Here is a 14,505-nt window from a genome sequence, read left to right as displayed (position 1 = left end):
AAATGCTGTAAGTAACTAATGATATCCACCATTGACAATCACAGGATTATGCCTTTCTATTTTAGAGACCGATGAGTCTATGTTTATAAATGTTCTTAAAGAAAATGTGAACGCAAGCCCTCTGATGTGAACACTTTAAACAGCCATGGACAAAAGATGGCAGTAATGCAACACAGTCTTAGTCAAGAGGCTCAGTGAATGTCACCCTGCATGTCACACCTGCACACAGCACCAGTGCCCCTGCCCTACCCAGTGCCCCTGCCCTACCCAGTGCCCCTGCCCTACCCAGCGCCCCTGCCCTACCCAGCGCCCCTGCCCTACCCAGCGCCCCTGCCCTACCCAGCGCCCCTGCCCTACCCAGCGCCCCTGCCCTACCCAGCGCCCCTGCCCTACCCAGCGCCCCTGCCCCTACCCAGCGCCCCTGCCCTACCCAGCGCCCCTGCCCTACCCAGCGCCCCTGCCCCTACCCAGCGCCCCTGCCCCTACCCAGCGCCCCTGCCCCTACCCAGCGCCCCTGCCCCTACCCAGCGCCCCTGCCCAGTACCCGTGCCCTACCCAGTATGGATGATGTCTGGGCCTGTTGTTAATGTGTTGCATTCCTCACTCAAATTGAGGGACCAATCACTAACCTTGCTATAATCCCACATCAACAAAACCTGCAACCCGCCCCCCACTGAATCCTAGCTTCATTCCAACCGGCCTGATGAGATACATTGCTATTTACTGCCTCTGCTGCTTTGCTTTGCTTTGCTCTCCTTTCAACGCTCATGTATTCTGTTCACTCCTCTTTTTGGCTGCTATGACTGTTCCTGATTCTGTCATGTCTCTGTCATGTCTGTCCCATGTCTGTCTCTGTCTGCGTGCCATGTCTGTCTGTCTGTGCGTCCCATGTCTGTCTGTCTCTGTCTGTGCGTTCCATGTCTGTCTGTGTCTGTCTGTCTGTCATGTCTGTCTGTGCTGTGCCATGTCTGTCTGTGCTGTGCCATGTCTGTCTGTGCTGTGCCATGTCTGTCTGTCTGTCTGTGCCATGTCTGTCTGTCTGTCTGTGCCATGTCTGTCTGTCTGTCTGTGCCATGTCTGTCTGTCTGTCTGTGCCATGTCTGTCTGTGCGTGCCATGTCTGTCTGTGCGTGCCATGTCTGTCTGTGCGTGCCATGTCTGTCTGTGCGTGCCATGTCTGTCTGTGCGTGCCATGTCTGTCTGTGCGTGCCATGTCTGTCTGTGCGTGCCATGTCTGTCTGTGCGTGCCATGTCTGTCTGTGCGTGCCATGTCTGTCTGTGCGTGCCATGTCTGTCTGTGCGTGCCATGTCTGTCTGTGCGTGCCATGTCTGTCTGTCTGTGCCATGTCTGTCTGTCTGTCTGTCTGTGCCATGTCTGTCTGTCTGTCTGTCTGTGCCATGTCTGTCTGTCTGTGCCATGTCTGTCTGTCTGTGCCATGTCTGTCTGTCTGTCTGTCTGTCTGTGCCATGTCTGTCTGTGCCATGTCTGTCTGTCTGTCTGTCTGTGCCAGTCTGTCTGTCTGTCTGTCTGTCTGTGCCATGTCTGTCTGTCTGTGCCATGTCTGTCTGTCTGTGCCATGTCTGTCTGTCTCTGTCTGTCTGTCTGTCTGTGCCATGTCTGTCTGTCTGTGCCATGTCTGTCTGTCTGTCTGTCTGTGCCATGTCTGTCTGTCTGTCTGTCTGTGCCATGTCTGTCTGTCTGTGCCATGTCTGTCTGTCTGTCTGTCTGTCTGTGCCATGTCTGTCTGTCTGTCTGTGCCATGTCTGTCTGTCTGTCTGTGCCATGTCTGTCTGTCTGTCTGTGCCATGTCTGTCTGTCTGTCTGTGCCGTCTGTCTGTGCCGTCTGTCTGTCTGCCATGTCTGTCTGCCATGTCTGTCTGTCTGTCTGTCTGTCTGTCTGTCTGTCTGTGCTGTCTGTCTGTCTGTCTGTCTGTCTGTCTGTCCGTCCGTCTGTCTGTCTGTCTGTCGCTGTCTGTGCCATGTCTGTCTGTCTGTGCCCTGTCTGTGCCGTCTGTCTGTGCCATGTCTGTGCCATGTCTGTCTGTCTGTCTGTCTGTCTGTGCCATGTCTGTCTGTCTGTCTGTCTGTCTGTGCCATGTCTGTCTGTGCCATGTCTGTCTGTGCCATGTCTGTCTGTCCGTCTGTCTGTGCCATGTCTGTCTGTCTGTCTGTGCCATGTCTGTGCCGTCTGTCTGTGCCATGTCTGTGCCATGTCTGTGCCATGTCTGTGCCATGTCTGTGCCATGTCTGTCTGTCTGTCTGTCTGTCTGTCTGTGCCTGTCTGTCTGTCTGTCTGTCTGTGCCCTGTCTGTCTGTCTGTGCCCTGTCTGTCTGTCTGTCTGTGCCCTGTCTGTCTGTCTGTGCCCTGTCTGTGTCTGTCTGTGCCCGATGTCTGTCTGTGCCATGTCGCTGTCTGTCTGTCGGCCATGTCTGTCTGTCTGTCTCCTGTACCATGTCTGTCTGTGCTCATGTCTGTCTGTCGCGTTCCATGTCTGTCTGTCTCATGTCTGTCTGTGCGTTCCATGTCTGTCTGTCTGTCTGTGCCATGTCTGTGGCTGTCCCATCAGTCAGTCTGCCTGTGTGGGCCAGTGACATTGTCTGATGCTGCTGCTTCCCTCCTCCCTCTGAGGCCATGCCGTGGTTCAGGTAACCGGTCTCCACTTGAACCACTGGCACCCTCTGTTTACCACAATCCACTGGCAGCATCAAGGTGAAGGGCAACCAGCTCTCTGATAGATAAGATATCTAGATGTTTTGAGACTGCTCAGATTCCACCTCCTGCTCCACTTTATCATAAAAGAATATCAGCTAAATGTAACTGTGAATTGTTGGCGCTAGGGGTATTTGTGCGTGCCTTTTTTGAATGAAAGGAACACATTATCCATGGCTCTAGAATATAGAAAGACCTTTGGTTGACTTATATTACATCTGATGCCAAAGTACTGTTCTGTATAAGCTTACATTTGGCTTACTAAAAGAATGAAATCCACAAACCATCAGAGGCCCTTTCTTTAGTGCTTTTGTTATTGCAGGGTTCAGAAGGTGTTGTTTTAGCTCAGGGGACAGATCTTGGATAGGTACCAACTTATCAACCAGTCTGTAGACTGAGAGCCGGTTCTGCACCAGAAGAACTTGACCATGCCAGTGGAGTCCTGCCTCGGTTCACACAAGTCAATGTGTTTGTCTGCCCTGTTATCCCCAGTTTCATTCCATTTATAACAAAAGAAAACAATCAACATGCATTTGGATTCTGGTTGTGCTTCCACACACACACAGCCACCCCGTTTGTTGGAACACAACCAGTCAGATTCTATTGGTGGGAGTTCTGGGTTAGTGTGCGAGACGCCAGCCCCAGCCCTCCGCTGGCATGGCCCTGACAGACACACGGACACATGAGCCTACTGATTAATGCCTACTGTGGGTCAGAGGTAGAGGTCACCTGGGGGTCAGTGGTGTTCGGTTAGAAATCCAGTTAGGACATCAAATCAGTCCTCATTCAGGCCCCTGTGGCTTTGATGAGCTCCTACCTATCATCCAGCGGTTTTTGGCATAACGGGCTTGATGACCGTTTACCTCGGGTGCTACATGGCTTAATGGTTGACCTCCACCTTTGATCCCACACACTTGTTTCACAGACCCTGCTGCTTCAGGCGTGCCTTGGAATGCACTAACGCTATTCAGTCAGCTAATCTAGTCCCAACGGCTTGTTTTGGTCTGTGGAAAAAGCTTGGTTTGTTGTAGAATTTGAACTTGACTGAAAAGTTGCTGGGTACAGATAAATCAGTTATAGCCTGGATTGTGACTTGGCAACAATTTACAGTTGACACAGTGTTACGTCACAATAACGTTGCATTGCCGTGCAGTACTCTTCGTGTACTGAAGCAGGTAAATGAATCCCAGTGAATAAATTGTTAATCGAAAGCGGTTATATACACGTTTTTGTACCCAGCATCTTTTTAAAACACGCTTTGGGTTTAACCAGCCAACATGGTACTAAAACTAAATAAATGATTAACTAATGTGCTCTATTTCCCCAATTGATTAATTAATACAGGATTTCATTCATACACTGGAAACACAACCGGGGTTGTAGGATCAGAAGAAGGTTACAAGGACCTGAGAGAGAAGTGGACAAAAGGGTGAGGCCTGCCATGCATCTCTCTCTCTTCATAAACAACATTCAACTGGGTCAGCCTCCTAAAAAGGAAACACTTGAATGAGAGACCATCAGAAACTGAGACATTGAAGTGTAGGAATTCTCAACGTGGTACAGTATATGTTTTAGTCATATTGTGCTTGTTTTTCTCGTTGCAGTGGTCAAGAACAGGAAAACACTTTAACTGGAGAAGCGCCAGAGAGTATGACCTTCAAGGAGCGCCAGCGCCTCTTTTCCCAAGGGAAAGAGGTGTCTAACAAAGTCAAGGCCTCACGAAAACTAATGGAGCTGGAAAATGAACTCAACACAAAGTAGTAGACTGGAGCCTTAGCAAGACAGACAGACCGCCAAGCCCCAACTCGGCAACGAGAAAGAGAGACAGATTTTGTTTCCCAGTGACTCTCCTTTTTTGTTTTTATTTAATAACTGGACCATTACGTACAATTTAAATGTATCATTGCAATAGGAGAGACATTTATTTGCTTAATTTCCCTCTTAAACTATCAAAGATATATGAAAATAAACCACTGTAAAAACGTTTTAATTATACCAGTAAGACACATTTGAAATCACGTGAAGGGGGGGGATATATTTTTGTTTGTAAAATGATTCTTGGGTTAGGGATAAAGTTTTGCTTATTTAAAAAAAAAAAAATGTAATAGCTTACTGTAATGTGGAATATTTTATGGTGTTATTTTATGCTCCTGCATTACATATTTTCACACTTTTCATTTCTCCTTGTTTAAATAAATGCCCAGGCTTTCCATACCACACTAATGATTTTAGTTAAACAACTTCCTATACTTAGTGCAGTGGAAGCTGCTGAGGGGAGGACCGCTCATAAATATGGCTGGAACTGAGCAAATGGAATCAAACACATGGAAAACGTGTTTGATATATTGATACCATTCCGCTCCAGCCATTACCATGATCCCGTCCTCCCCAATTAAGGTGCCACCATCCTCCTGTGACTCAGTGATTCAGATGGAGTAATGTTGTCCATTCTGGTTTGTGATATATTGTTCTTCATTCCTTAGAATGTGGGTTTAGTTTTGCTCCAGATATTACTGGGAGATGCCATGTCTTCACTATGACTTCCACATATATAAACTGGTTTACTGGGTCCTACTGGGGGTCCACTTCAGTGCACACACACTGTAAATATCTCGTTCCAAACAGAACTTATACTTCTTAATAGTAGCAACTCTCTCATTGGGTGTTTATCTTCAGAAGTGGACGGTTCAGACTTTATAGAAGTGTGACGTAGGAAATTGAAACAATTAACTCCTTCCTACCTTTTTGGTTCTCACTGTCAATGGGGGTGTTAACAGTTTTTTAATGTTTTCTATTCCCCCACTTTTTAGTATTGATTTTCTTTGAATTGAATAGTCATTTGAAGAGTTGTGAAATTTGCCCTGTTGTATACATCACCAGTATGAGGATAATTACTTCACTGTCAGTTCAAATGATAATAAAAATCAAAAGTAGGAACATTGTTTGAACCCTATGTAATGTACTTGCACAGATTTTGTCTATTTAAAATGTTTGCGCCTTCTGTTAAATCTATACAACATGGAATACATTTGGACCTATAGGCTACTGTAGGTAACTATTATTTGAAGGATTTGGGCAGTATGCTATTTACATGAAGTAAATCTCTCCAGTCTTAAACCCCTACATCTCTTCATTCACAGCTTTTTGAGTGACTCCATCTTGTGTAAATATTCTTTCTTTTCAGGAGAACATGCCAGATTTGACTATGTTAACTTTAATTGTGCATAAAGTAACAGTGGCAATATCCTGTTTCAGCTTCGAAGACTGTATTCAACTTCATGTTTCTCATTTTAGGTTACACATTTTAATAATTTAAATTGTTTCGCTTTAGCCTTTTGTAAATCATGAATAAATACAGATTTTACAAAATGCTGGAACTGCGTGCAAATTTTTATAGAAATATTTAAAATGTGACGACAAATAAACGCGAAAATGTCAAAGATTTTACTGAGTTACAGGAAATAAATGTGTTGGGCCCTAATCTATGGATTTCACATGCGCATCTGTTGGTCACAGATACCTTTATTAAAAAGAGGAAGGCCTGTGGGTCAAAGAACCACCATTTACCTCTTTACCTCGTGCAGCGCGACACATGTTCACATAGACTTGATCAGGCTGTTGAATGTGGCCTGTGGAATGTTTTCAAACTCCTCTTCAATGGCTGTTCGAAATTGCTGGATATTGGTGGAAACTGGAACATGCTGTAGTACACATCGATCCAGAGCATCCCAAACATGCTCACGTGGGTGACATGTCTGGTGAGTATGCAGGCAATGGAAGGACTGGGATATTTTCAGCTTCCAGGAATTGTGTACAGACCCTTGCAACATGGGGCTGTGCATTTTCATGCTGAAACGAAGTGATGGTGGGGGATGAATTGCATGACAATGGGCTTTTGGATCTTGTCACAGTACCTTGGTATTCAAATTGCCATTGATAAAATGAAATTGTTCGTTCTCCGTAGCTTATGCCTGCACATTCCATAACCCCGCCCATACCATAACCCCAGTGGTGTAAAGTAGTTTTTACTATTTATTTTTTTGACTACATTTACTCCACTACATTCCTAAAGAAAATAATGTACTTTTTACTCCATACATTTTCCCTGACACCCAAAAGTACTTGTTACATTTCGAATGCTTAGAATGACAGGAAAATGGTTGAATTCACGCACATCTAAGGTAACATCCCTGGTCATCCCTAGTGCCTCTGATATGGCAGACTCACTAAACACAAAATGTGTTAGTGTGCCGTCTGTAAATAAAAATAAAAAGAATGTGAAATGATATACTTTTTTGATACTAAGTATATTTGAAACAAATACTTTTACTTGAGTCATTTTCAATTAAGGTATCTTTACTTTTACTGAAGTATGACAATTGGGTACTTTTTCCACCACTGCATAACCCCACTGCCACCATGGGGCACCCTGTTCACAACGATGACCTCAGCATACTGGTAGCCATCGCCCACTGAAGTCAGCAATGACGCTGAACTGCAGTCAGGTCAAGACCCTAGTGAGGACAATGAGTACACCCGAGACGGTTTCTGACAGTTTGTGCAGAAATTCTTCAGTTGTGCAAACCCACAGTTTCATCAGCTGTCTGGGTGGCTGGTCTCAGATGATCTCGCAGGAGGCGCCAGATGTGGAGGTCCTGGGCTGGCGTGGTTACACATGGTCTACGGTTCTGAGGCCAGTTGAACATACTGCCAAATTCTCTAAAAAGACATTGGAGGCGTTGTATGGTAGAGAAATTAATATTAAATTATCTGGCAACAGCTCTGTTGGACATTCTTGCAGTCAGCATACCAATTGCACGCTCCCTCAGCGTGATACGTGGCATTGTGTCCAATTAATAGTTAGTCTTGTCTCATTTCTGCAACTCCCCTACGGACTCGGGAGAGGCGAAGGTCGAGAGCCATGCGTCCTTCATCTTGCCAGGGTCATGTTTCGGACTGCTCCTTGACAACACTGCTCGCTTAACCCGGAAGCCAGCTGCACCAATGTGTCGGAGGAAACACCATCTTAACTGGTGACAGAGGTCAGCTTGCAGGCGCATGGCCCGCCACAAGGAGTCAGAGCACGATGGGGCAAGGAAAACCCGGCCGAGGCTAGGCCAATTGTGCACCTCCTCATGGGTCTCCCGGTCACAGCCTGCTGTGACAGCTTGCTATCGAACCCGGGGCTGTAGTGACGCCTCAATCACTGCGATGTAGTGCCTTAGACCGCTGTGCCACTCAGGAGGCCCTCATCAGCTAACTTTTGAGGTGGTGCGATCGGCAAAGACACTAGAGGGCGGTCACGAATTTGTGAGGCAGAGGTCCCTAGGCAAATCGGGAGGAAGTGGTACTCACTAAGCAAGCAGAATTATTTCCTTTACACTAGCAACTACTAACGAGCTTCATGGCATTTTATGCTATCTTGAAAGCTTGTAACTTGTACTCTTCAGAAATGTTAATATCATCAATTAGCTAGCTAAGCTTTCTGATAACAGCTTCCCAGTAATCTATAAGCATAGGAAGTGTAGTGTACTGTTTAAAATATATATATATTTCTGTATATATGAATTACAAATCAGCCTTTAACTAAATCCTGTTTCTAGTCTATTAGTTACAATGTGTAACCATTGATGTCCCAGGACCAAGATTGGTACACTGTTGAAGTGTATAATTGTAATACATACATGCAGACACATCATTCAAATACTGGAATTTGATACTCCTGGTATTGAATATGACTGAAAAATAATGTCAGACATTCATACCTGAACTGCACCTTTATTTGCCAAGGTAGAGTACATGATCAGTGAATATATTAAATGTACAGGCTACAATGTGGGGATCTCATGCATGGTAATAACTACATGTATATACGACTTGCATCCTTGGCACAAAGTTATTATATTCTACTCAATCCATGAATGTCATTCAGACTGTTTTTAAATTGGTACAACTGGCTATGATAGCTGAGATTCATAGCTAGGTTCTGAACTAATATGTATACCAAACGTTTGGGTCCATACACAGATCGGCTAGATAGCTAGCTACACATCCATAGGCATACAGGTAATTTTATCCTCCACTGTACAATAAGCAAGAACATAGCTAGCTACGTTATTTCATCTATCTGCATTGCAAATATCAGCAAGACAAGCTTACAGATTTGTACATTCAATTTGCAGTAAATGCTTTAGCTAGCTAGATTCTTTACATCCACTGTTTCACAAGACGACAGCCTAGTTTGCTGGTTATTTCAGGAGTCCCTAAAACATTAAACAACCAGAATTACAACGTCACAACACCCGTTATCTGGCTAATGTTAGCTAGTCAGCTAGCTTGCTAAATCGCGATTTTCGTAAATTAACTTTATGATAAAAAAAAATGCAGAATCGTTTGTCTCTACATTAACTAACATATTCCTGTCAACTGTACATTTTTTTGTATGATTCGTTATGGCGTTATAATCCCTTACATTTGCTTCCGTCCTAGTATTTTTGTCAGCCATCTTTGCTGAAGAAAGGCTCCAGCATTGGGTCGCATAGCGTCAAATTCGTCATGGGAACCACTCGATATGATTGGTCATCGCCCAGCGGACGCCGCTGGTGATTTGTATAAAGTTGGGAAAAGTATATATTTTTCACCGCCTCCCACACCACCTTCACACCGCCCAAAGGTCCTCCGTCCTCTCCGCTTCTCACCGCTTTCCTTCCATTGATATGAATGGGAAGCGGTGTTTCACCGCGCGGCAGCCTGTGCTAGTGTATCATGTATCACTTTAACCATATATACATACTACCTCAATCAGCCTGACTAACCGGTGTCTGCATGTAGCCTCGCTACTTTTATAGCCTCGCTACTGTTTTTCACTGTTGTTTTTATTTCTTTACTTACCTATTGTTCACCTAATACCTTTTTTGCACTATTGATTAGAGCCTGTAAGTAAGCATTTCACTGTAAAGTCTACATACACCTGTTGTATTCGGCGCACGTGACAAATAAACTTTGATTTGATATAACAGCGGTCTACAAACAATCACAGTCTACAGCATTAGCCCCACATTCTGAATCCTCCTACCTAACTCAGTACTTCTGAGAAAATAAAAAATAGCCCTACTAACTTCTAAAAGACCCTCCCCATCCCCCAAATCCCTTCCAAACCTCACCATCCAACCTCAATGACCCTACACTTCAATCTTTCCCTCTCTTCAACATACTTACAACAATTTAACAACACATGCTCCACCGTTTCATCTACACTCAAGACACAAACCATTCACATGCTTTCCAACCAGATATAATGAGTTCAATGTACAATTTTTTGGGGCGCAATCGAGCAAACACCACCTCTTCCCAATATGACCTTTGAATCTTGGTCCACCAACATTTCTTTGGTGGACCAGTGGTGGAAAAAGTACCCAATTGGCATTTGAGTAAAAGTAACGATACCTTAAAAGAAAATTAAGTAAAGGTCACCCAGTAAAATTCTACTTGAGTAAAAGTCTACAAGTATTTGGTTTTAAATATAAAGTATCAAAAGTAAATGTAACTGTAAAAATATACTTGAGTATCTATAGTAAAATTAAAAGTATAAATTATTTCATATTTCTTAAATTAAGCACACCGGGCTGCAACATTATTAATTTTTTTATTCACGGATATCCAGGGTCACACTTCAAACACAAACATAATTTACAAACGAAGCATGTGAGTCCACCAGATCAGAGGCAGTAGGGATGACCAGGCATGTTGTCTTGACGTGAAGTACGTGAATTAGACCATTTTCCTGTCCTGCTAAGCATTCAAACGTAACTTGGTGAAGGCGCAACAACGCCTCTTCAACCTCAGGAGGCTGAAGAAATTCGACTTGGCCCCGAATACCCTTAGAAACTTCTACAGATGCACAATTGAGAGCATCCTGTCGGGCTGTATCACCGCCTGGTAGGGCAACTGCACCGCCCGCAACCGCAGGGCTCTCCAGAGGTTGGTGTGGTCTGTTCAACGCATCACGGGGGGCACACTGCCTGCCCTCCAGGACACCTACACCACCCAATGTCACAGGAAAGCCAAAAAGATCATCAAGGACATCAACCAACCGAGCTACAGCCTGTTCACTCCACTATCACCCAGAAGGCGAGGTCAGTACAAGTGCATCCAAGCTGGGACCGAGAGACTGGAAAACAGCTTCTATCTCAAGGCCATCAGACTGTTAAATAGCCATCACTAGCCGGCTACCACCCAGTTACTCAACCCTGCACCTTAGAAGCTGCTGCCCTATATACATAGACATGGCATCACTGGACACTTTAATAATGGAACACTAGTCACTTTAATAATGTTTACGTACTGCTTTACTCATCTCATATGTGTATATACTGTATTCTATTCTACTGTATTTTAGTCACTGCCACACCGTCATTGCTCGTCATAATTCATATATTTCTTAATTCCATTATTTTACTTTCAGATGTGTATTGTTAGATAATACTGCACTGTTGGAGCTAGGAACACAAGCATTTCGCTACAACATCTGCTAAATGTGTGTATGTGACCAATAAAATTTGAGTTGATTTGCTCTACCGAGGTTGGATCAACAGGATCCGGTAGTAACCACATTAGAAGCCAGTGAGGTCTAAGCAGGATGTAACCCCTCTAACATGTATTGTTGTACCACATCCATCATTAAGACATACAGTTGAAGTCAGAAGTTTACATACACCTTAGCCAAATACATTTAAACTCCGTTTTTCATAATTCCTGACATTTATTCCTAGTAGAAATTCCCTGTCTTAGGTCAGTTAGTACCACTGCTTTATTTTAATGTGAAATGTCAGAATAATACTAGAGAGAATTATTTATTTCAGCTTTTATTTCTTTCATCACATTCCCAGTGGGTCAGAAGTTTACATACACTCAATTAGTATTTGGTAGCATTGGCTTTAAATTGTTTAACTTGGGTCAAACGTTTCAGGTAGCTTTCCACAGCTTCCCACAATAAGTTGGGTGAAGTTTGTCCCATTCCTCCAGACAGAGGTGGTGTAACTGAGTCAGGTTTGTAGGCCTCCTTGCTCTTACACACTTTTTCAGTTCAGCCCACATATTTTCTATAGGTTTGAGGTCAGTGCTTTGTGATGGCCACTCCAATACCTTGACTTTGTTGTCCTTAAGCCATTTTGCCACAACTTTGGAAGTGTGCTTGGGGTCATTGTCAATTTGGAAGACCCATTTGCAACGAATCTTAAACTTCCTGACTGATGTCTTGAGATGTTGCTTCAATATATCCACATAATGTTCCTTCCTCATGATGCCATCTACTTTGTGAAGTGCACCAGTCGCTCCTGCAGCAAAGCACCCCCACAACATGATGCTGCCACCCCCGTGCTTCACAGTCGGGATGGTGTTCTTCAGTTTGCAAGCCTCCCCCTGTTCCCTCCAAACATAACAATGGTCATTATTGCCAAACAGGTCTATTTTTGTTTCATCAGACCAGAGGACATTCCTCCAAAAAGTAAGATCTTTGCCCCCATGTGCAGTTGCAAATCCTAGTCTGGCTTTTTTTTATGGTGGTTTTGGAGCAGTGGCTTCTTCCTTGCAGAGCGACCTTTCAGGTTATGTCAATATAGGACTCGATTTACTGTGAATATAGATACTTTTGTACCTGTTTCCTCCAGCATCTTCACAAGGTCCTTTGCTGTTGTTCTGGGATTGATTTGCACTTATCGCACCAAAGTACGTTCATCTCTAGGAGACAGAACGCGTCTCCTTCCTGAGCGGTATGATGGCTGCGTGGTCCCATGGTGTTTATACTTGCGTACTATTGTTTGTACAGATGAACTGGTACCTTCAGGCGTTTGGAAATTGCTCCCAAGGATGAACCAGACTTGTGGAGGTCTACAATTATTTTGAGGTCTTGGCTGATTTCTTTTGATTTCCCATGTCAAGCAAAGAGGCACTGAGTTTGAAGGTAGGCCTTGAAATACATCCACAGGTACACTGCCAATTGACTCAAATGTTGTCAATTAGCCTATCAGAAGCTTCTAAAGCCTTGACATCATTTTCTGGAATTTTCCAAGCTGTTTAAAGGCACAGTTAACTTAGTGTATGTAAACTGCTGACCCACTGGAATTGTGATACAGGGAATTATAAGTGAAATAATCTGTCTGTAAACAATTGTTGGAAAAGTTACTTGTGTCATACACAAAGTGGATGTCCTAACCAATTTGCCAAAACTATAGTTTGTTAACAAGAAATTTGTGGAGTGGTTGAAAAACGAGTTTTAATGACTCCAACTGTACTAACGCTCGTTTCCATCATATATTCCACAATAGTACCATGTATGTGTGCTATTATGGGCATTAAAAAGTCGTCGCAGTAGCTCTCTCTAGAGCACAATTCTCCTGATATTTCATCAAACATCGATACAGATAGTTGACAAGGGTTGTAAAAATGTTGCAACCTAAAATAACTACCTGCACTGCAGATTTCCACCATCACAAATTCGTATTCAGATGGGACAGGTATATTACGGTATACAAGACCTTCCCTTATGAATGTAGCACAACGGAATGTAGCACAACGACCACCCTGTCCAGTTGAACCGGCTAATGTTACTTCACCTCTCTTTCTTTACAGCATTGGTTAATAGAATAGGGTGTAGATGAGACCCCGTGGTCGCATCAAACACCATTCCACTCTGACACATCATATTTTTGTTATTCAATACCTTCGCCCACTTCACTAGAAGTTCCACTGCAGTCAGTAGCGCTTATAGCAGGGCCATTCTTTTTCCTTTTGCAACAGACCATCCAGGTCCTTGACTGTCAACATTTAAAAAAAAAATATTCACCTTTATTTACCTAGGCCCAATGACAGCCAACCCCTGCCAAACCCTAATGACGCTGGGCCTATTGTGCGCTGCCCTATGGGACTCCCGATCACGGCCAGTTGTGATACAGCCCAGGATCAAACCAGGGTTTATAGTGACGCCTCTAGCACAGAGCTGCAGTGCCTTAGACAGCTGTGACACTCGGAAGCCCAACAACCCCACCCATACCATCAGAACTAGCATCCATTTTGACCACAGTCCAGCACAGCTGTTGCAGTCCGCTTACCACAATACAAAACTATTGATATTGTTTCGGTTCTCCACAAACACTCACACTCCGAGAAGCTCCCTCCCTCTACAATAGCGAACATCAATGGGTATAACTTGATATCAAGAAACGCCCATTTAGAAAACGCCCGAATTGCGCTCTACAATTACACCCTTCTCCGTCTAGCAGCAGTAAGAAACAATGTAGCAGTCTAATAAGTAGACGGCGGTAGCACTAGCAAACAGAATAGATGCCTTGCACGAGATGCTACGTTGCACCCACATAATGATTCATCTATGGTTGAAATGAACTGTCCACCAAATGCGCAGTTAAACTGCTAAAATGGGCAAACAGCGCTGAAAGCCACATCCAGATAACATGAATTGCTGATGTCAATGTGTGCTAATGTAATGTTAACAAGGAAGTGAGCACGAGAACATCTTACGATAACACGTCATTTTTAGACAGCAATTTAGTCTCTCATAAAAAGGAAAAACAGCATACAAATGTTAACAAGCTATAGTGTATGTATATTGTTGTTATAATATTAATGGTCTCAAGTCATTCTTTCCTTATATGTCAGGATGGCCGAGCGGTCTAAGGCGCTGCGTTCAGGTCGCAGTCTCCCCTGGAGGCGTGGGTTCGAATCCCACTTCTGACAGCAAATTTTTTATGTTTACAAGTGTTGTGTCCTGAAAACATTCA

At 43.9% G+C, this 14,505-nt stretch overlaps 1 protein-coding gene and 1 non-coding gene across 17 annotated transcripts in view; both read left to right on the top strand.

Annotated features, from left to right (window-relative positions):
* afdna (afadin, adherens junction formation factor a) overlaps nt 1-6,079 on the top strand; it is a 138,724-nt gene extending 132,645 nt beyond the window's left edge. For all 16 annotated transcript variants that reach the window (XM_082976872.1, XM_082976870.1, XM_082976869.1 and 13 more), the window contains 2 exons: nt 4,055-4,139; nt 4,315-6,079. In XM_082976872.1, coding sequence (XP_082832998.1) covers nt 4,055-4,139; nt 4,315-4,471 — 242 coding nt within the window. In that variant the 3' untranslated portion in view covers nt 4,472-6,079. The remainder of the gene's footprint in view (nt 1-4,054; nt 4,140-4,314) is intronic.
* An 8,299-nt stretch (nt 6,080-14,378) lies between these two features.
* On the top strand, nt 14,379-14,461 carry trnal-cag (transfer RNA leucine (anticodon CAG)). The gene has a single exon. It is a non-coding gene; the product is annotated as a tRNA-Leu (tRNA).
* The last annotated feature ends 44 nt before the right edge of the window (nt 14,462-14,505 follow it).

Source organism: Salmo salar, chromosome 06 (assembly GCF_965601325.2).
Source record: "Salmo salar chromosome 06, fSalSal1, whole genome shotgun sequence".
Taxonomy (NCBI): domain Eukaryota; kingdom Metazoa; phylum Chordata; class Actinopteri; order Salmoniformes; family Salmonidae; genus Salmo; species Salmo salar.
The sequence above is the reverse complement of the archived record's forward strand: the minus strand, read 5'-3'. Positions and strand labels throughout refer to the sequence as shown.